The sequence below is a fragment of the Notechis scutatus genome, chromosome 1, assembly GCF_049901735.1.
Source record: "Notechis scutatus isolate UNSWTSFEM ecotype Mainland chromosome 1, rNotScu1.2, whole genome shotgun sequence".
NCBI lineage: Eukaryota > Metazoa > Chordata > Lepidosauria > Squamata > Elapidae > Notechis > Notechis scutatus.
The window spans coordinates 245,042,289-245,064,027 of NC_142009.1; the positions used below are offsets into that span (position 1 = coordinate 245,042,289).

Here is a 21,739-nt window from a genome sequence, read left to right on the forward strand (position 1 = left end):
AAGATGAGCAAGATTGCTTGTTTCCTTTAAAAAATATGTTAGCAATCTTTGCCAAAATGACACCACCTGGTCTTTTTTAATTAGATAGAGAAAAAGATACTTAGATCTCCCCAATCTGTGTCACCGCATGGGGAAAAATTCCTGTCACTTCACATCCAATAGCAATTCATCAAACTGCCAGGAAGCAATAGAAATTGCAACCCAGTACATCTTGCAGGCCCCAACTGGGAATGACTGAAGCAACCAATCAATTATGGAGAATTCTGGCTAACAGGCAAGATGATCAACGTATACTTTTCGGGACGGGGCAACACGGAAGTACTAGGAATATATAATTCGACCTTGAACCACTTCAAATTTTGGAACCTTTGAAAAATATGCACCTCTTCTACTTAGACTTCCAAACCAACTGGGAAAATCAGTCAATTTAGACTTTCAGTTGTATTAGAAAATAAAATGCACAAAACTTGTCAAATTTCCAAATTAGGATTTATTCTTTCCAGATTGATTCACAAGCATCCAATATAGATGTGCAACACTTCAGATTTGACCCACAAGTGTTTTTTAATCCATAGGAACCTGAATGCAAACTCGGTGTCTGTTTGCAAGCTTGTTTAGGAAGCAATCAGATTTGTTCCCAGGATTGCAGCTGCACAGGCCTATAAAAATGAGACCATTTTACTGAGTCACGGGATGGTGTTATACTCTTGTGTGTGATCCAACAAATTTCTTATTCAAATCCAGATCACTGGACTATCTTAACATCCAATTAAATTTGATATTTCACATCCCTTCAGAGATTCAGCTTGGAAATTTGAATCAAACAACTATATCAACCTAACGGCCTATGAAATATCCTGCATGCTGTAATTTCTTCATTTTAAGATATGAAAGGTTTTTGCTCCTAGCAAAATGAGCAAAGAAATCTATCTAAATTGTATTTCTTATATAATGATTAAATACTGTATATTAATCGTTTGCTGCCCTTAGACATTACTAAAAAATGAACCACATCAGTTTATGTAGGACATGTTTTGCTCTTATTACATAAATACACTGAGAAAAAAATGAGGACATCTTGGATTGCTTTTTGCACTTTTTACAGGGCTAGGTAATGCAGTGAATCTAAGATGCAGTGTTGAAGACAAAAGCTGAAGAAAAGTGCATAGAAAAACTATGTAAAATTATTTTGTTTTCAAAATCTTTGGAGGCCGTAGCAAGGGAGACAATACTGTTGCAAGATTTCAACTGGGCACACAACAGAAGTTAAGCTTGGTCTTAAAAGCAAAGATCAAGTCTGTGCAAGTGAAACGTTTGTACACAATCCTCAGTGTCCTAGCAACTCGGTGCCTTTTGTGTTTCGCTTTCTTAGGATACCAATTACATCAGGATCCTCATCATTTTGCTCTGTAGATACCATATTTCCATAGTCGCAATCCAACAGCAGCTCCCCTTTAACTACTTCTTCTGTTTCACTGCAGCTATCAAAGAAGAATCCTGCATTTTCTGCTAGAACAGCAGGATCATCCTCTTCATAGTGGCAACAGTAGCACTCGTAGTTATGGCCAGTCCCACTCTGAGCGCTGAATGTGATCTGCTGGTCCTTCTCAGATCCTGCTGCAGAGCCATTGTTCACTATGGCAAGAGTAGACAAAAGAGTTTCACTATATAAACAGTCCTCATTCTCCAGAAACTCCATTCGCTCAGCTATCTCTTCAGCAGAAGGCTGGCTTGGATCTGGGCAATCTACCAGAATTGTGTCCTGTCTGTGCCTGAAGCAATCAGAATTATCATAAACAGGAAAGGTCTCTTCTGGATAACCTTAAAACATAAAATAAACTGGTCTTAGATTATACAGTGAATCCAAACACCTTATTCCCAATATTATCAGAATTTCTGATAAAAGTTTCCAGACTTTGGAAATTTTGGGAAGCCGTGTGGTAAAGGCATTTAATTAATTAACCTGACATTAATAGTGGTCACACTTTCTTTCAAGCCAGTGTTGCTAGAATTCTAAATTAACACAGTTTACTTGGAGTCAGGAGGGCCAGTTTGGTGTAGTGGTTAAGGCACCAGGCTCGAAACTCGGATACCCTGAATTCCAGTCCCACCTTGAACATATATGGGTGACCTTATGCCAGTCACTCTCTCTCAGCCTTAAGAAGCAGGCAATGGAAACCACTTCTGAAAAACCTTGCCAAGGAAAATTTCAGAGACTAGCCCAGGTAGTTGCCATGAGTGTAAAACTGACTCGAAGGCATACAAAACCCATGGAGACATGCAGTGTGGGTACCTCGCAACACCTCACTTTCTACCTTGCCCTTTTCACTACAAAGGGAGTAAAAGGTAAGATATAAAGCTGAGCAGGCCTCACTCTAACCTTCCCAGTCTTCCATATAAGGAGCCTCTTCTGCTTCTTTCTCTGGGGAGATGCTGTCAATGAGTTTGCCTTCTTTCATGACTTTCGTAATTTCCCGGAGTTGTTGAAGAAGCCTTTTCTCTTGATCAGTTGTAACATTTGGGGACCTGCTGTGGAATAGGAATTAACACACACCCAGTAGCAGTGTCTGGCAATATTTACACACATTTTTAATGGAATGGTTCTAGTGAGGCTTCCCGGGGATTACAAAAAAAAAAAAAGCAAATTCCATAAGTCTTTGGGGGCAATTCCAATACCAAAAGAAGAAAAAAAGAGCATTCACTACAAAAGCATTCTTGGGAGAAGAAATGATTTATGGGGCAAAATGTGTGAGGTTACATGGTGACAGGGTTTGTTTTAAATGCTCTCATAGGAAGGGCACTGCAAATAATGATGCCTCGGTGTGACATTGAGCATGTCATGCGACTGCTTGAATCAAAGTAGAAGGTAAGTCACAGTTTCCCAGATTCAGATGCCAGAGAAAACTGATTGGTTTTAGACCAGAGGCAGAAGCTTCTGTTTTTTGTCTTGTGGTATGTGAAATTGAGTTGGAGACAGGATGGCCCAACCTTCTCTGTAGCTTATTTTAAAACAGGAAATCTTGGTTGATTAGTTTAAATTGACTTCCAGAAACATATTTCTAGTATTGGCTAGTCTAGTAAAGAGAAGGACCAGGGGAGACATGATAGCAGTCTTCCAATATTTGAGGGGCTGCCACAGGGAGGAAGGGGTCAAGCTATTTTCTAAAGCGCCTGTAGGCCAGACAAGGAATAATGGATGGAAACTAAACAAGAAGAGATTTAACCTGTAAAATAAGGAGAAACTTTCTGACAGTGAGAACAATCAACCAATGGAACAGCTTGCCCTCAGAAGTTGTGGGAGCGCCATCACTTGAAACTTTCAAGAAGAGATTGGACTGCCATTTGTCAGAAATGGTGTAGGGTCTCCTGCTTGGGCGGGGGGTTGGACTAGATGACCTACAAGGTCCCTTCCAACTCTGATTATCTGTTATCTGTTATTTTAGCCCTAGTGTGGTCTAATTTTAAGGAGCAAAATAAATGTTACTCAAATTTTGATGAGATACAGAAAACATTTCAATTGTTCCATATTCAGCCCACATATAATTATTACAATGACCAACATGCAAAGTAACTATATCAATGATCATTTAAATATTTCCTATCCTCTGAAATCAGAGGCTCTGGCTTCTTATATTGCTAAATATCCTAAATCAGAATTAGGATGAAATATGAGCATCCCAGCAAATAAGACTAATTGGAAGAAGTGGTGGGTAATATCTGAAAAAGTGGTAAAGTAATATCTGAAAGGTCACACTTTGGTTCTTACCTGTATTACTACTGCTACCTTTCTATCAACACAATTCCAGTGAAAGAGGTGACAGTTGAGAGAAACAATGGAACTGAAAAAGAACATGGTTCTAAAAAGCACTGACTTAAAAAATATATAAAAAATATAAAAATCTAAAAATATTTTACTGAGTATCTATTTTTCCTTTACAATATTTAGTGACTAACAATATTGCGAAAGAAAATAATGGTGCTAAATAATTATATCATAGGCCTAAAGGCATTAGCTATTTGGAAATAAATGGAAAGAGGGACCTTTTAGTTAGGTTCATCTCTTGAGTGACCTACATTTTTTTAATCATCATTTTCTCCCATGCTAATATCATAGAAAGAAGAAAGCATTCAGAATGCTTATCCAAATTTCTTTCAAGGGGAAAAAAAAGCATCACCATGCCATATAATGGGATAGGGTACACAAGAAAATGCTGCTCGGGTAAAGAATTCAAACTCAAATTGTGATACTCAGGAGTGAGCAACAGAGCCAAAGAGCTAAGCGGCCTGCTGGGATAACTGCTGTCCCCCCAACTGATTATCCCCCATCCCAAATGGTAGAGCTGTTCTTTAAAATGGCTACGTGGCACTTGTTTCTGAAAGGAAATGGAATAATAAGCTGTAAGGTTTGTTTCATTTTGAATATTAGTTTCACTATTTCATCTAGAAAGGGAATGGCATAAATAAATCTGTTTCAAGACACTGTAACTTGGGGTGTGGCATTTGGCCAGACTGATAGAAAAGATTTAGAAAAAGAGTAATTTTGACTGCTCAAGATAGCCTCCCCTTCAACTCCTCTCTGACCAAGCCAAAGAATTGAGTAATTCTATGCCATTTTTTGTTATCGCTGACCATTTTGCATAGTCACTGGACTGACAAATTGATATGTTGTCTTCTTACCCTTTTCACCTTAGAATGTATTTGAAGCAGCTCATTTTGTTGTTGGCATCCTTCCTTTGCCTCAAAGGCATTTTAAATTTTGCTTTCTCTGTTAGAATTTCTATAAATCTGGTCCACCTGACTTGTTGTAGTCTTCCTTGATGGATTGTCCCTCTTTTCATCTTCTGTAAGCCTGTAAGCTTCCCCAACTATTTGTCTAGTCTTATTGGTTTTTTTTAAATTGCCTCTCTTTAAAAAAACACTTTGGGATTGTTTGCACTTGCATTTTTACTTTTAAAGAATTCCCTCTACTGTAATTTTGCTTCTTTTTCATTAGCTTCTCCTGCCATGGAATCCTACTTTAAGTTTATTAAAATTGAAAACTAATTGCATTACAGCACATCAAGCATTAGCTTATCTTAATACCAAATTTCCAACAATTATCAATCTGCTTTCCTCCAAAAATCCCCACTGTATCTTCCACATCTGTTCAGATTAAGTCAGAGATAGCTGATCCTCCATCCTCTGAAAGGAGAGAGCAAGACCACAAATTTAACATTTGAAAGCGTGAATTGGCCTGTTCTGGATGTAAGTATGAAAACTGAGGTTTCAACAAAGAACAATACCTTTCACAGTTGGGTCCCACTCTGTTGATTATTTTTTCCATGGCTTGTTCAGTCTCTCTCAGTTTATCTTGAAGTTGAGCAAGTTCATAGTCAGCTGTAATATAAAAACAGTTCCAGGAGGTGTCAGTAGCTGCAGCTGAAACAGTTCAGTCCATTAAACAAGCATGGATTGTCTTAAATGTACATCAAGAAAAAAATGGAATTTGTTCTAAACCGTGAATGCTAGTGAGCAAACCTATCTTTTATTCTTTCCAAACAGAAAAAGAGGGAGAGAGGATTATCCTTAAAGCCAGAAGCAGCATATCTGATGCATTCCATTTCTCTTCACTGTCTGATTTTTATTGCCCAAAGAAAGGCAAGGCTGCATCATGGTTAGAAATGTAATCTAGTGACACAGATAATATTCAGCAAAAGAAGAACATTAATGATTATTTTGGATGAAAAGAAGGAGAAACAAGGTTACAGCCTGTCTCAAGAACAAATCTCACTGGCTGGGGTAAAAATTTATTTTAAAACACATATGTCTAGGATTGTGTGAATCAAGAATAGAAGTACAGGAAAAATGGTTTCTACTATGCTTCAGGAAGCAAAGAACATTTCTACTGGTATGTAGAAGAGTTCAGACAAATTCAGCACATATATGTGTAGCCTTTATTTAGTGAGTGCCTTGGATAGTGATCATTTGCAATGACAACGATGATAAAAAACCAACTGTGGTTGGCTTCCCATTTGAGACTTGTGGAATGCAGGGATTGTCTTGGATTCATAGCTTGCAGGTGGAAGCTGTGGACAACAAGGCCACTGTACTGATTCATGATATGTACCAGTAATAGCTGGTTTGTTTTTGTTTTACTCAAAGGTTCTTCTGACACTTATTCATGTTTTAGTCACCTCCTGAGTGGATTATTGAAATATTCTGTTCACAGGGTTGTTTTGAAGACCACTCAGAAACTGTAGTTGGTTCATGTATAATGGTGTGGGAAGTAATGGGCATGCCTTGGTCAGCTCATGTGAAACCACTGCTCTGCAAGTGGTGGTACTGGTTGTCAGTTGGCCTTCAGTTGCAGTATAAGGTGCTGATTATATAGCCCTTGGCATGGAACAGGGTTATCTGAGGGACCACTTGTCCCCAATTACAACAGCCCACCCTGATCTGGAAGAAGACATGTTGTGCATATCATCTGCCTTTATATCTGTTCTGACTCAGGCCTCATTCAAATCAAATAAACACAAAGTATTCTATAAAAGCAAACCTTTTTAATGCATCTCTGTGAATTCTGTTCATTCACAGCAAAGAGTCATTAAAACTAATTGTCCTAGATAAGAGCAAGCCCTTTCAAGGTTGTGAAAGGCTGCCAAGAACACAAGATTAATTGCACGGAAATATCCAAAACCCAAAGTCTCCAAAAACAAGCCAGAATAGACAGGACTTCCACAAGAACTTGGAGCTGAAAGAACTTCATTGCTTCCTGCAAAGAACCCAACCCCTGAGGGCTGGCTTTTATCCCTTATGGGAGGGGCCATCACCTTGCAACCTTACTCCCAAGTTGCCCATGCTGCTGCAGCTGCTCTTTCCTTCGAGCAGCCCTGCGCGCATGCACACTGGCCACGGACTCCTTGGGATCCTCTGCATCACTGCTGCCAGACTCCACAAGCTCCAAAGGCAGCACCCTGCTCTCCGATAGTCCTGGACCCATCCCTGCATCACACACAGGCCCTTCATCCGAATCCTTGCTCTCAAAGACCTCAGCCGTCCACACCTGCTGCCAGTGAACCACAACAATATCCATCTATCTATCTATCTATCTATCTATCTATCTATCTATCTATCTATCTATCTATCTATCTATCTATCTATCTATCTGCCTCTCTCTCTCTCTCTCTGTATATATGGTATGTATGTATGTGTGTGTGTGTGTGTGTGTATATATATATATATATATATATATATATATATATATATATATATATATATATATATATATATATATATATATATATATAATATATGCATACACACACACATATATATACACACACACACATGTGTCTGTGTATGTACATGTGTGTATACACACACACACACACATAGATCATACACACATACACAGACAAACACACAGACACACACACACAAATATTTTCCTGTTGTATTGGTCTTTAAGCCACATAAACAAATTCGATCTCTAATTTGAAATAGTACTTACTGATCTTCCGATTTTTATTTCCAGGTGTTGAAGGAGGACATTTATGCTCGGCTGTTGAGACCATCCCCTTAGAAGAAAGCTATTAATTGGAAGAAAAGTTACTAATGTAGAAGTAGTGAGAATAATATCTTTAAAAAGCCTCAAATGAGGAAAAGGGCAGTTCAACCATAATTGGAAATCATAATTTATTTATATCAATGTATTACTGATATTGTAAATCTTGGGTTTAGTAACTCCATTTCCATCCTCTTTCATATACCAAGAAAAGTAAAAAAAAAAAAAAGTTTTCCAGCTTTAAATGACCAAACTGAAGAATCTCTGGCTTAAACCTACAAATTAACAAATATATTAGCCTTGAAAATCATAGTTTGATCCTAGTTTAAAATCACACTCCAAAAACTTGGTAAAGGAAAAGATATTTCCATTGTTGGATTGTCCTTTCTGATTAGGCAATATTGCATGCCATCCTTAAAATGAAGTTTCAAACTCCATTAAAAAAATGAAGAAACGTTGACAAAACTTGACAGAAACCACTAAAATTATATTATCAAAATGCTTTATGCAAAGAATACAGAGAGCAGGGATATGGGGGGAAACCTCTGGATTTTCTGATATTTGTCCCAAATCTTTGGAACATTTCTAAGGATAGCATCAATTTCAACTTTAAATCCTTACTTATTTATTTTCCTTTAAATAGGAGAGAATATCTGGCAGTTCAAAGCCTGAACTCTGAACATCAGAATCTGTCACATGACCCTATGCTGGCTAGTTAACTGCTCTTAAATAGTACCAATTAGGTCCTACAATGACAGAAGCAAAAGCAATTTATGGACTGTATCTGTCTGTTGCTCAGCCATTTCTTCTATAATTTTCTACAGGGTAGAAATAAATATTGTTTGTACCATAAAGATTCCTGTAAAGTGACCTCAAGACTCATGATTTACAACATATTTTCTTGATACAAGAGTAATTTTAAGGGTGAAGCAGAGGTGGTATTCAGCAGGTTCTGACCAGTTCTGGAGAACCGGTAGCAGAAATTTTGAGTAGTTCGGAGAACCTGCAAATACCACCTCTGACTGGCCCCGCCCTCATCTATTCTCTGCCTCCCGAGTCCCAGCTGATTGGCTGGGTCCTTTGGTTGCCCTGCACAGGAGAACGGAGCTGGAAAACAGGTTAGTGGGGTGGGAATGGGATTTTGCAGTAACCTTCCTCCAGGAGTGGAGAAGGAATGGAGATTTTACAATATCCTTCCCTGCCATGCCCACCAAGCCACGCCCACCAAGCCATGTCATGCCCACTAAGCCACAGAACCGGTGGTATAAAAATATTGAATCCCACCACTGGGGTGAAGATAAAGATCTTACCTTAAACAGAATGTATAGAATGTATAACAGGATCCCAAATCCATATATTGGGATGACCTGTCCCACAAGACCTCTCCCAGTACCACTGCCTCCTCCTCCTCCGCCGCCTCCACCCTTGGCTTTGGCAATAGCCTCAGCAAGGTGAGATCTTGGAAACTGGGAAGCAGGTGGCCTGACTTCTGGAGACATCTGGGGATGTGCTGTTGGAGGAAAGTGGCTACTGCTTTTCCCTGAAAAAAAGTCAAATCATAAAGAAAATAAACTTAGCCGTTTATTAGCTAAGCAGTGGTTAGAATGTAGTATTGCAGGCTGACTCTGCTCACTGCCAAGAGTTTGATCCTCACCAGCTCAAGGTTGAGTCAGCCTTCCATCCTCCTGAGGTCAGTAAAATGAGGATCCAGAATGCTTACAGAGGGCTGTAAAGCAGTGATCCCCAACCTTTTTTATGCCGCGGCCCGGTACCGGCATCAGCTGGGTGCCGCGGCCCGGTACCGGCATCAACTGGGCGCCGCCATCTTTTTGACAAAAAGTGCTTCCGGTGACCTCACCGGAAGCACTTTTTCATCAAAAAGATGGCGGCGTACAAGCCCGGTGAGCTTTTCGGGTAGAAATGGCTTTCTACCCGGAAAAGCTCACGATGCAGCGCCGCCATCTTTTTTGATGAAAAGTGCTTCCGGTGAGCTTTCTACCGGAAAAGCTCACCGGAAGCACTTTTTATCAAAAAGATGGCGGCGCCCAGCAACCAGCGGCCCGGTAAGACTTGTTCTGCGGACCGGTACCGGTCCGCAGACCGGCGGTTGGGGACCCCTGCTGTAAAGCACCGTGAAGCAGTGTATAAGTCTAAATGCTACTGCAAAGTGCTATTAATGAAAGCAAATAGTCCTGTTGATCCACCTATAACAGGACACTGTTTTTATTTAGAACTAATCAATAGGTGAAATGCAAATGTTAATATGTTTGGGTTACATACTGTAAGCTAAATTGAGCCATTGAATAGAGCTCTCAAAATAGTTTTTCCAAATGATAATGTCTCCATGAATTGGTAGCATATATTTTGAATTGACAGTGGATAGTTTAATATATCTGGGAATGCTTAACATTGCAGTAATCAGCTATGATACCCATAGCTTGTTTAAAACAAAATGTTCACAATTTACATGAAATACCGCTGTTCTGCTTAGGTAGCAAAAAAAATTAAAAGTTTAAAAGTTGATAGAAAAAATCATATTGAACTAACACTTATAAGCAAAGAAAAACTACATTAGCACCCCCAGGTATAGAAGTATCTTTATTACTTTCCCTTATTCATGAAGATGAAAGCTCTCAAATCAACCATTACCAAACCAATCAAATCAGTTCTTTTTGCAATTTACAGATAGCCTTTGACTGTAATTGAGCTCAGAATTTATGGTTGTAAGTCTTGGCGGTTGTTACGCATGTGTCACTCCATGACCATGATCAATTTTATGACCATTTTTTGTGGTGTCCATAAAGTGAACGTAGTGGTCATGAAATAAACCCGTTTTCTTCAACCGTTCTTTTTTGTCAGAAAGCAGAAGTAAAAATCAGTCATGTGACCATGGCATGCTGCAAACCACCATAAATGCATGCTGGTTTCCAAGCACTCAAATGTGATCATGTGGCCTGTGGCGATTAGAACTCTGGAACTGGTTGCAAATATCTCAGGGGAGACCTATCGTAAATTCAATCTGTCACTAAGTTGCTAAGTCAGGATATGTATATATGTTTTAAAATATAAATAGAATTACCCAGAACTTGTCAAAGGCATGCATCGAAATTACATTTTAGGAAATGTTCAGGTTTGCCAGGTTATGTAAAACTTTTTATCAACCATTAAGTGACACTGGAGAAACTGGAGAATAGCTTGTCAATGACCATCAGGGTTTTCAAAGCTTGCAAGGTTGGACCATTTCAGCATTTTTGTTTGTTTGTTTTTTGTGTCAATAGTCTTATTGGCAAGATTTCAGAAGCAGTTTGCTATTTATTCCCAGGGCTGAGAGAGTATGGCCAGCTGAATTCGTGCCTAAGGGAAAAATAAAACTCATTCTCTCGTTTCTAGCCTGGAGTCTGAACCACTACACCAAACTGGCTCTCTTTCCAGTTTATGTTGAAATTAGTTATGTATTCTAAAATGTGCTCAGAAAGTTTTGATGTTGACTACTATAGATGCACAGGAGTTCTTAATTTCACATTTACCCTTCAAATTTATGGCTACTTAGAACAAATCAGGCATTAAATAATAAAACTGCAGTTGGGTCATCACATAGTTGAAGTGATTTTTGTCCATAACCACACACCCCTCCCCCCCCCGCATCAACCATGTTTTTAGTATGATTTCCATTAGAGAAATAAAATCTATTAAGACAAGACAGATTAGTCAGTTTCCATATTAACAGAACAACACAGTTGGAACAGACCTTGGAGGTCTTCTAATCCAATCCTTTGCGCAAGCAGGAGACCCTATACCATTCCAGACAAATGGCCATCAAATGTCTTAAAACCTTCTAGTGATGGAACATCTAGAATACAACTTCTAAAGGCATGATGTTCCATTAATTGTTCTGTCAGGAAATTTCTCCTTAGTTCTAGGTGGTACCATTGCTTCATAAGTTTCCATGTTTCTTCTTGTTCTGCCCTCTCGTGCTTGATTCTCCCCCCCTTCTCAAATATCGGAATACTCATATTATGTCACTGCTAGTTAGCCTCTAGACTCCTAATCATCTTTGTTGGCTCTTCTCTGCACCCTTTCTAGTCTGAACTTTGTAGTTTGTATCATGATGACCAACACTGAATGCAAGTGTGGTCTTACTAAGGCATTATAGAGTGGTATTAATACTTCACACCATCTTGATATATCCCTCTGTTGATACAGCCTAGGAATACATTGGTTTTTTTGGTAGCTGCAGCACTTCGCTGGCTCATATTTAAGTGGTTGTTCACTAGGTCTCTCTCTCTCTCTCAGTTACTGTGTTGGTAGGCTGTTTAAAGATATTTCCAAATGTGTAAAAGAATGTCTACTGCATAAACCCAATAAAAAATTGGTAAGCAGTTAAGAATTCTAGAGAAAGTACTTACTTATCTCCAATGTTCTTGTTGCACATTATCATTGATGCAGTGCATTTGATGGGAAATTTCAGGCAAACAAATGGTTACCCCATTTACAAACTATAATTCTACTGAATATTGGCATATTCAAAGCATAAATAGCTACATCTTCAGCAGAGAGTTGATTGAATTGAGTTTTCTTCAAATGTTCTGATTGTGACTCTCTTTTTTTAACCTTTATATTTTGTAGCCAAGCTTTATTACCAGTAGGTAAAATAATTAATACTGTAATAAATAAAATCAATTCAAGGAGAATGCATGCACATTTTATAACAGTCTGCCTATTCAAATATTCAGACCTTGAAGTTCTTTAGTTTTGGGAAAGCATTACAAAAGTAATCTCGCATCAAAATAGATGCCATTCAAACATAGAACAAAGAACATATCTTATATTCATTGTTAAGGCTCCCAAATTAAATAAAAAATAAAATGAAAGAGTGAACTTGTTTAAATAATGGCTTATACAAATGCAATTGAAACAAACATTATTGAATTTCTGTTGCAATGAAAAATATTTATTGCTTCCATTTTGGTACTAAAAATGTGACTCTAAAAGATGACACGAGGAAGCAATGATTATGGTGGTGACATCTAACAAAGGGTCCAGATAAGTTATATTAAAATACAAATACCGTATTTATCGGCGTATAACACGCACTTTTTTCCCCCTGAAAATAGGGGGCAAATGATGTATGCGTGTTATACGCCGATAATGTTAAGAAGCCTTCGGTGAATGCTGCTGGGATCGGGGATCAAGGACACAAATGAAAGAAGGGGAGGGAGGAAGCAACCGAAGCCTGTCCTTCTCTCTGGGTCAGCTCTCTCAGTCGCTGTCTCGCTCCTCCACCAGCACAGGAAGAAACTGCTTCAAAGAAGCGGGGGCTTTTCCTGTCGCCTTTCTCCCCACCCCGTCCGCCCGCCCGCCCGCCCGCTGTGCTCCGTTCTGCCTGCCTGCCTGCCTTCGTTAATGGTTGAATCGGAACAGCTTCGGCTGAGTAAAAGAGGCGAATAGTTATTATTCTCAGCCGAAGCTGCTCCCAAACAACCAGAAACTAAGGCAGGCAGGCAGGCAGGCAGAATGGGACACTGTGGATTGAAGCGCGTGGGGTGGGAGTGGGGTGAAATTTCCCTCTTAAAATGAAGATGCGTGTTATACGCCTGTGCGTGTTATACCGATAAATACGGTAATGATTTCCCTGTACATGTACATTTTAAATTATTTGGGAGCAACAATAAACACACTGGAATAATGGCAGTGATGTATGTTGAGAAGAAAAACTGATGGTTCAATAGAGGGTTGGGGAAAACAATAAGTAGGAAAACACATTGAGGGTCATTTGAACAATCTTTATATTTATTTATATTTAATATAAAACAGCTAAAATGTTATATAATCAGCAAATAATAATGGACATGAAAACATAAAATGACAATAACTGATCATTACAAAAAGCTAATGCAATGAAAGATAAAACAAGTGCTTATGAATGAATGAATGAAATAATTCAAATAAACAAAATAAAATAAAACAAAATACAATTTTTCTTAGAAATATATATTGAATTTATTGCTATTTTAATTAGGATCACAAACACTGAGATAAAACACTGTAAATGCAACTTTATGGAATTGATATATTAGCACTAACTGCTTTGTTCACACTTCCTACAATGTTGTTTACATAAGATTTTGAATGTACAACAAGAACAAAGGATCCAGGAAAAAGTTCTAAGGTAACAACATTTTAGTTCTACAGCCTAAAGACCTATAGCAATTCACAGATCAAACTGGTAATTTTACTTAGATTTGACTAAAACTCAACTGTACCAACTAAAGTGGCACTGCTTCAAACAATCATGTGAAAAGGTGAATTCTTCAACCCACCCCTCTCTTACATCTTTATGCTGGTCTAGAAACTCATAGGCACCTTTGGTAAAAATAACTGGCAGACTTTAATAGCTTTGTGAAAACGAGTAAAACTAAAATATTACCTGTGAGAATTATGGTTTGCTCATTCCTTAATCTGTTTTGACAAGAACCCACCAATTAACAGCATACATTTTCAAATGTACTACCTACTATAACATTTGAGCTTGCATCCCCCAAAGACAACACGTTTTCCAAAATACCGCTGCAAAGTTAGGAAAGGCAGCAGCAGCCTTCTACCTGCAACCCAAACAGGATATGTTGAAGCTGCCACTTCCAGGTTTCCCAGGCAATCTGACTTGTAGTTCCAGGAATTAAACGCAAATCTGAAGATTTGGAAAAGGAGTGTGATAAGAGTAGCCGTGGGATATTTAAAGAATAGTTATAGGTCAGGGTTGACATGAGGGGTCCTTGGTGCTCTCTGAGCTCACTTGTTTTCTTGCAGACATTTCATTTACCCAAACTACGTAACATTATCAATGTTTGTGATGTAACTGATGATGTTACCTAGTCTGGGTAATGAAACGTCTCCAAGAAAACCAGCAAGATCGCCAAGGACCCCTCATGAGGGAGAGATACATATAGATGGCTTTGCAAAAGGGCTTATAGGGAGGGATATGTAGGGTTGTGCCCAGAGATACAACCGTATGAGCTGTTCTTTTTTACCTCACCCTTTCTCAGGATTTATCAAAGATATGGCTCAATATTAAAACGTTTTCCTGATTATGTATTATTATTATTATCATCTCTCTTAATCATTAAACATGAAACTCAAGTTAAAAATGCATCACAAATATTGACTGGCACTGATGGTTGAGCCAACAGCATAGGTATCAACCAAGATAATAATAATAATAATAATAATAATAATAATAATAATAATAATAATAATAATAATAATAATAATAATAATAATAATAATAATAATAATAATAATAATAATAATAATAATAATCGGGATCCACTGTCGTCTGTATCCTTTCTGGACGCCTAACCACCGCAGCATGAACGCAGAATGGGGAGCGACCGTCTTCTGTGCAGCTTCCGCAACTCCTTAGGAAAAGATCGAGAGGAGCTTCTGGGGAGCCCGGGGAAACCTGTTTCTTACCCTCGAGCGTGGCAGTGGACGGGGCGACCGTGGAGGGCTCCGGCTGCCTCCAACCCCGCGATCGGAGAAGCTTCGGCAGGAGCAGCGATACGCATAACACTAAGCAAGAAGCCAGAGCCACTTTCCGGAACGTGGAATACGCCATGGCAACAACCTCACACCCGCCACAACCGGAAACAGGATGTACCCGGCCTATTTTCTCCTTATTATTTTCCCCTTAGCGTCACATCCGCCCCTTCTCCCTAACTAAGTACGGCGTTGCCATAGAATTTCAGGGTCGTGAGAGAAGAGCGGCAAAGCTTGCCTTTACTGCGCTTGCGTAGGAGTCTTGGCCATGCGCGGGAGCAGCTTCGGAAGACACGGCGAAGCTTTCAGTAGTCCCCACGGAGCCGCCCAATAGAAAAACTGCGACTGACTCGAAGAGGCGGGAATATTAAGCAATTGCTCGGCTGTGATTGGGCCGCCGTTGTAGCGGCAGCGCTTGAAGGAGACGGCGACTCCGAGTCTTTTAGTGTAGAGTCAAGGCGGTTGCTGCTATTCAAGGGTTGCTTCGTCCGATTGATGGATGCCCCGCCTGTTTTGGCCAGTTGGTGGCAGCACCTACCACTTCCCCTACCTGGAGCTGAACCCATGCAGATATTAAGTCGCTCTGACGTCTAAGCCATTTACGAGAAGCCCGAGTGCATCCTGCTTTTAAGTGATGGTGGTTTATTGGTGCTAACTTGGTCTCTTGTTTTCGTTCTGTGGCATATCTGATCGGGGTGAAAGAAGAGCCCAGCGTGAGAAGTCAATAGATCAAAACCAGATAAAAGCGAGCAGCCTCTTTTCCTCTTGCGCCTTTGTGTGTGCGTGTTTGCGCGGGTGTATTAGCTGCCTGGGATATTTCACTTCTGTATCCTTTGCTTACTTTTTGTGACTCATTCTCATTCTTGTGGGAGACACAAACTGCTTGCATAGGTTGGGTTTCCAAGATACATGAGGCTTGCAGTTGGTTGGTTGGTTGGCTTGTGGCTTAATGTGGCATGCGAACACAGCCTCTATCTATGGCTGGTCTGTCAGTTTCCATGCCGTTATTCAAAGACCAAATAGCCAGAAGAGAGTTCAAAAGGAAAAGACGATAGACAGGTGGTGTAGATATTGGCTGGTATCACCCAGTAATAACCAAACCAAAAAACCTGGTTATTAAATGAACCCATTTTCTGCTTTTGCTCAGTAGACCCACAAACAAGCCAAATAACCTAGGTTTGCATAATCAGGGTTTACATATGAAGCCAGGCATTGACAAGCCAGTACTGCTGCAACTTATTTAAACACAATCTGTTTCTGGGCACTGCAGGAGAAAGATATGGAAATCTTATGATGTTGTGCCATCTAGAAAGCCTCTGTCCCTCCTCTTCTCACCTCTGTTTACTGGATGTATCTGGTGTCTTGATATAATTCAGTAAAATGGGATGCCCCATCAAATGTCCTTTCTTGCACTCAGAATGATTTCTCTAGTGCTCATTTGCTGAATTACACTTGTAGTAGTTGTGGGCATTTACCTTGCAGGATCCTGTTTTATCCCGATTAACAGCAAGGGTGAATGATAATTCCATATAACATTATAGTCTTGAGGCCAAACTAGAGTTGGGGTAAGTGAAAACTGTAAGTGCTTCTGAATGAAAAAGATTGCTTCTATTTGATCATCTTAATGTATTTTTCATGGGAAGAAATAAAGATGAAAGAAGTTGGAAATTTTGTGATTGTAAGGCTTTTACCTAATAAGACTTTCTTTTAAGTTGTTGCTGGTTTTTTTTTAAAAAATCAGTTGTGATGTAACTTCTTGTTCTCCTATTCATTGTTCTCACCTCCTTAGTATGTCAGGAAGATGGTTACCTTCGTATTGATAGAACTTTCCATCATAATGTCAATAGCAGATGGATTGGAAGATTGATTAAAAAGGAAAGTGTTGCTTTTCTTTAGTGCCATCCTGTACAGAAATATGACAGCATGTGTATTGAGCAGATTCAAAATGATTGGCTCCAGTTCTGAAAAGATATGCAACATCATGTAACAAGATTGTTAAAGTCATGTTCCATTGATCTGCATTTCCATGCCAAATCCCTACAAATTTTGTATACATGTATTTCCCTGGTAACCCTTGTCCTAGAACCCTTGCCCTTGCTGTGCTGTTTAAGTCCAATTTTACTTTTTATTGGCTACATCTTGTCCTTAAATCTTTAGTATTAGTCTCTATTTATTGTATTGTTGTCTCTGCTGTTTGTACACTGGATATAGGGAACATTTGAAAAAGCTATATCTTCATGTAAATTCCAAGTATCTGTGATGGAGTCAGCTATACTATTTCTGCATATGATTTGACTCTAACAAGTCATCTTCTAAAAATGTTATTCTGCTTTTTTCCTTTTCTCAGATGCATGCTGCATTGCCATTTGAAGAAAGATAATTGTTCTATTATGGGAAACCCTTGGTGGCCCTCACAATGCTGATGAAACATTCCACTAGGCTTGGACAGTGTGACAAATATTGGATGAATGCTGGAAGTTGTAGTTTCAGGTTCCAAGCACATTTCTAACAGAAGTCAAATACTCTGGCGCAGGGATGTCAAATTCACATCGTCACGATGGCATCACGTGATGTATCGGGACTTTTTCCCCCTTCGCTGGGTGTGCTGTGACCAGCGCATGATGCATTTGGCCCACGGGCTGGGGATTTGACAGCCCTGCTCTAGTGGTTAGTATAACTATATATTCCCTTCAGTGTATATTCGGCAAGTTTGTATATTCACTCACCTTAGGTTTGAGCAATTATACTCAAGGTGAATGGTACTGTATATCCTTGAAGAAGATGTATGAATGTAAAGGCTTCTTTCAGCATAATGCATAAGGTTTATTGTTTCATCAGTTGAGGGGACTTCTAAAATATGTCCTCCAGAGACAACATTAGTATCCTGGCCTAGTGGCAGTGGTACTAGTATTGGTAATGCTTAACAAGCAGTAACCACTTGGAATGGCCATGACGTCCCCTCAGTTCTTAGCAAGAACAGATTCCTGTTCTTTGTCATTCCTAAAGACTAGGTTGCTTTCAAGTAATGCCCAAGTTCTATGCTGCATCCTCTATTGCCAAATTTATTTACATGGTCACTGAATAAAAAAGGTACCTGAGTTTGGATTCTTGGGTCATTTTGGATGCAAAAATTAAAAATAGGCAGCACCAATTAATTAAACAAACCAATATAAAATGCCCAGGCTTAAATTGTACTTTGCACATACATAATCTCTGTGCTACATTTTATGTATACTTTACCCTTGGGTAAAAAGTGTAAGCATATAAATGCTTTCTCACATAATCTTACTAAAGCACATTCCTGCCTATAAATATTCATACTACTGCCAAAACATTTACAAGCTTTCCCCAAAGGTGAAATATGTGTAATGTACTTTGCCTTCTGGGTATAAATATTATCCAATACATTTTGGTTAATATGAATACACTAATTATTCTTGCAACCCTTTTGAAAAGGGTCATCCTCATGATGTGATTTTTTTTAAAAAAATGTAATTACAGTAATTGGATACTTAATCTAATTAAAACTGGCTTTATCGTTAATGGGTATTTTTCTAAAGACACAGAATGACAATTGACTTTTTGATAATCACTGTTTTTCTTTCTGCTGTGGGATGTATTAAAAATACACTAGAAATCACAGAATGCCGCCTTCATACCATCTGCCAATGGAGCCAGGCAAAATTACATTTTTATCCACTATTTATGTTAATTATGAAATAGGGATATTCTTATATTTAATGATACTGTTGATGATCACTGAGATACTGTTACAGGTGATTAAAGGGATCTGATAATGCTAACTTTAATGACTGGTGCTCTCTACATACCGAACAGTTTGGGGAAGTATGAGGATACATATAAATTTCTCAACAATTTGAGAGAACATCAGTAGTTTGATTTTAAGAATAAAACAAGGTGATTTTATCAGCAAAAAACCGCAACATCCTAGATTAAAATTTAATCTACATGATGCACAAAATTGTCCACAAAACATAATGCCTTTTAGTTGGGAAAGTAATAAAGTACTAGGTATTGCTGAACTTCAACTCTCAATGGCCAGTTGTGAGTGACTGTAGGATTTAAAAACAGAAGACAGAACATGTGACCATGAAAAAAATATATAGAGAATTTGTTGGAAATGATAGCTATAACATTTCTTTGAAGCTACTTACAAGGATTCCTGATACTGGTTATCAAGGCATCTGATGCTATACTGTATATCCACTGAGGAGAAAGGAGATGATGGGCTGAATAGACCACAGTTCAGATTAACAAAATTCTTACTCAATACATTCAGGTTCCAAACAACAATGTATTCTGTTATATTTGTTGACCGCTCAATGGCAGAATCTTTTAATGAAATGCCAAATCCTGAACATGGGATTGTGCACAGAAGCAGCACAAGATGGCAGCATCCATCTGGAAAAGCATCCAGGATCACTTCTCATAATGATTTCTGTTCTGTAACCATTTGCTACTGAAACATTGGTATATTAGAGGAAGAGAGAGCAATTATGTATATGAAAGATAATCAGACATAGGTATTTCAGTGAGATTATCAGATGTTCTCTTTGCAACTCTGAAGTGTGCCTATTTCTCCCAAATTCATCGAATATAATATTTCTTCCAAATGGAAATGGCGAGAATGCTTATTCTACAAGCCATTTCTATCAACAATTAATTTTAGTTACACATCTTCCAGGAGATATTTCTGTCATAACTTATGCTCAACAATGCAGTCTATTTACAACACTTGCAATTTTGTGGGGAATCATCATTCGTTTCCATAGGGAAGAATTGACTAATGCACTTCCAATATTGTATACAAAACTTTTAAAAAATCAGCTAAATGTGCCAGAAATTAATGAAGAATGTGGAACTTCATCAGAAGCATCAAATATGCTAAACATGCTGCTAAGTAAATTGCAACAAGTTGATGAGGGTGTTTCTATTATTCCATTTGCTTTCAAGAACTACGATTGCCATGATTTTCCATACATAATTCATGATAATGAGAACAGTGGCTGATCTCTGTGAAATACAGTATGTTTTTAAACAAATATGAGAGATAGGACATCCATTTGTTAAGAGTTCACTATTGCCTTTTCTTTGATGACATCTCCCCCGGCCTAGTGTATCTGTTCTTCAGATAAAAGAGAAATGGAAGCATGATTTTGCAATTCTGACTTCCTCTATGTTCACATGTATGCCATTTCATTCCATTTTATTTATTTACTTCTTTGTATGCTACTCGGTCCTGAAGTCTCGGGGGATTAAAATCTTATGAAGAATTATAACTTAAAGCTCCCCCCCCCCCTTGACAATGTTCTTCAGCTGGATTTTAGTAACTCCAAATGTGCTTTCTTCAGTAAATGCAATAATATGGGGAGCTAGGGGGAAAAGAAAAATCTGAAATTATGCTGTTGTCACTCTTGGCCTGTTTGCTTCTTCAAAGTTGAGTTGGAAGAAGCCATGAACTAGTTCATGTTGTGCTGATTGCTTGCAACTGAAAATGTTTTATGGAATCTTAAAGCTTAACAAATTTACACAACTGAAAGACCACAGCATACTTCATCAGCCTACTTCATCAAATGCAAACCACAATAGATGGGTCCATGCATTGTGCTAAACCAGAACTAAACCACATTGCAGTTTTAAATTGCAATTATTTTTGTAAAATGTATACTGTATTCTCTTTCAGGATATACAACATTATACAAAATATGGTGGGGGGGGGATATTTATTTTAGTCAGTGACCAGATGAAAAAGAAGTAAGAAATAGTAAACTGAAGAAATGCGTAAGTTAAAAAAGAAAAGGAAATATAATGATAACTAGCATTTTACACTCAAGCTGTTTGCAGTCTCTCTCCATTTTTGCTTGAACTATGCCTGCATACTACTTTTGATTTTCTGAGGAATTAATCAACTTGATAAAGCCACAGGTGTCTTCCCCTTCGTCTCCATTATTTATATAAGTCTTTTGCAGTTTAATCCTCATTTATTCTGTATATATAACCAAGGCACCTCAAGGTACTTCTTTCATTCTGGTCATTCACTTCTGTATTCAATCCACATTCATTCAAATACTTGTTCTTTGTGTCTTTTGTAGATGCTACATGTATTCCTAACATAACCAACTTCCACTTCCATAATAAAGTGGTAGAAACCTACTCTTAACACACAGTCCCTTTCATTTCTTTGAATAAACATTCCTTGCAGGAGGTCATGGTCTACTTCTGCCCATATTTTCATATCTTAAAAATTCTCAACTTTCCAACTTTGCTAAATATTCTACAAAGACACTTAAATTATTTTTCTTTGCTCTAGTTATTTCTCCTGTATATATAACTTACGATCATTGATGCTATTTCCCCATCATAGTGGAAAGCTGGCAACCCAGATTCGAGACCTGAGCACCGTATGACAGAGTAAGCTCCCATCCTCATCCCAGCTCCTGCCAATCTAACAGACCAAAAGCATGCAAATGTGAGTAGAAAAATAGGTACAATTTGGTGGGAAGATAATAGAGCTCCATGACATCGTGCTGACCACATGAATGGAAATGTCTTCAGACAGTGCTGGCTCAATGGCCTTGAAATGGAGATGAGCATCGTTCCTATAGTCAGCAACAACTAGAGCAGGGGTCTGCAACCTTA

General features: G+C 38.6%; 1 protein-coding gene across 4 annotated transcripts; it reads right to left on the bottom strand.

The window, feature by feature from the left end:
- Window positions 1–469: 469 nt before the first annotated feature.
- Window positions 470–15,228, bottom strand: RIC3 (RIC3 acetylcholine receptor chaperone). Of its 4 annotated transcripts, none has more exons than XM_087950922.1 (6): window positions 15,014–15,228; window positions 8,854–9,083; window positions 7,490–7,568; window positions 5,283–5,376; window positions 2,381–2,526; window positions 470–1,821 (listed from the first exon to the last, which is right to left on the bottom strand). In XM_087950922.1, exons 1-6 carry the CDS (start codon window positions 15,156–15,158, stop codon window positions 1,328–1,330), a joined length of 1,188 nt encoding a protein of 395 aa, XP_087807048.1. In that variant the 5' UTR covers window positions 15,159–15,228; the 3' UTR covers window positions 470–1,327. The 4 variants fall into 4 exon arrangements, with proteins under 4 accessions (XP_087807048.1, XP_087807049.1, XP_026524134.2 ...); XM_087950923.1 differs by having other exon boundaries at window positions 470–1,635; window positions 15,014–15,226; XM_026668349.2 differs by having other exon boundaries at window positions 2,381–2,529; window positions 15,014–15,226.
- Window positions 15,229–21,739: the final 6,511 nt, after the last annotated feature.

Excerpts from the sequence above, each read along its gene's own strand:
- RIC3 (XM_026668349.2), bottom strand. The coding sequence starts at position 15,158 with ATGGCGTATTCCACGTTCCGGAAAGTGGCTCTGGCTTCTTGCTTAGTG. Across the intron at positions 5,377-7,489 it reads AAATAAAAATCGGAAGATCA|CTGACTATGAACTTGCTCAA; the intron begins GTAAGTACTATT and ends TTTATATTACAG. Across the intron at positions 2,530-5,282 it reads GTGGGACCCAACTGTGAAAG|CAGGTCCCCAAATGTTACAA; the intron begins GTATTGTTCTTT and ends CCTATTCCACAG.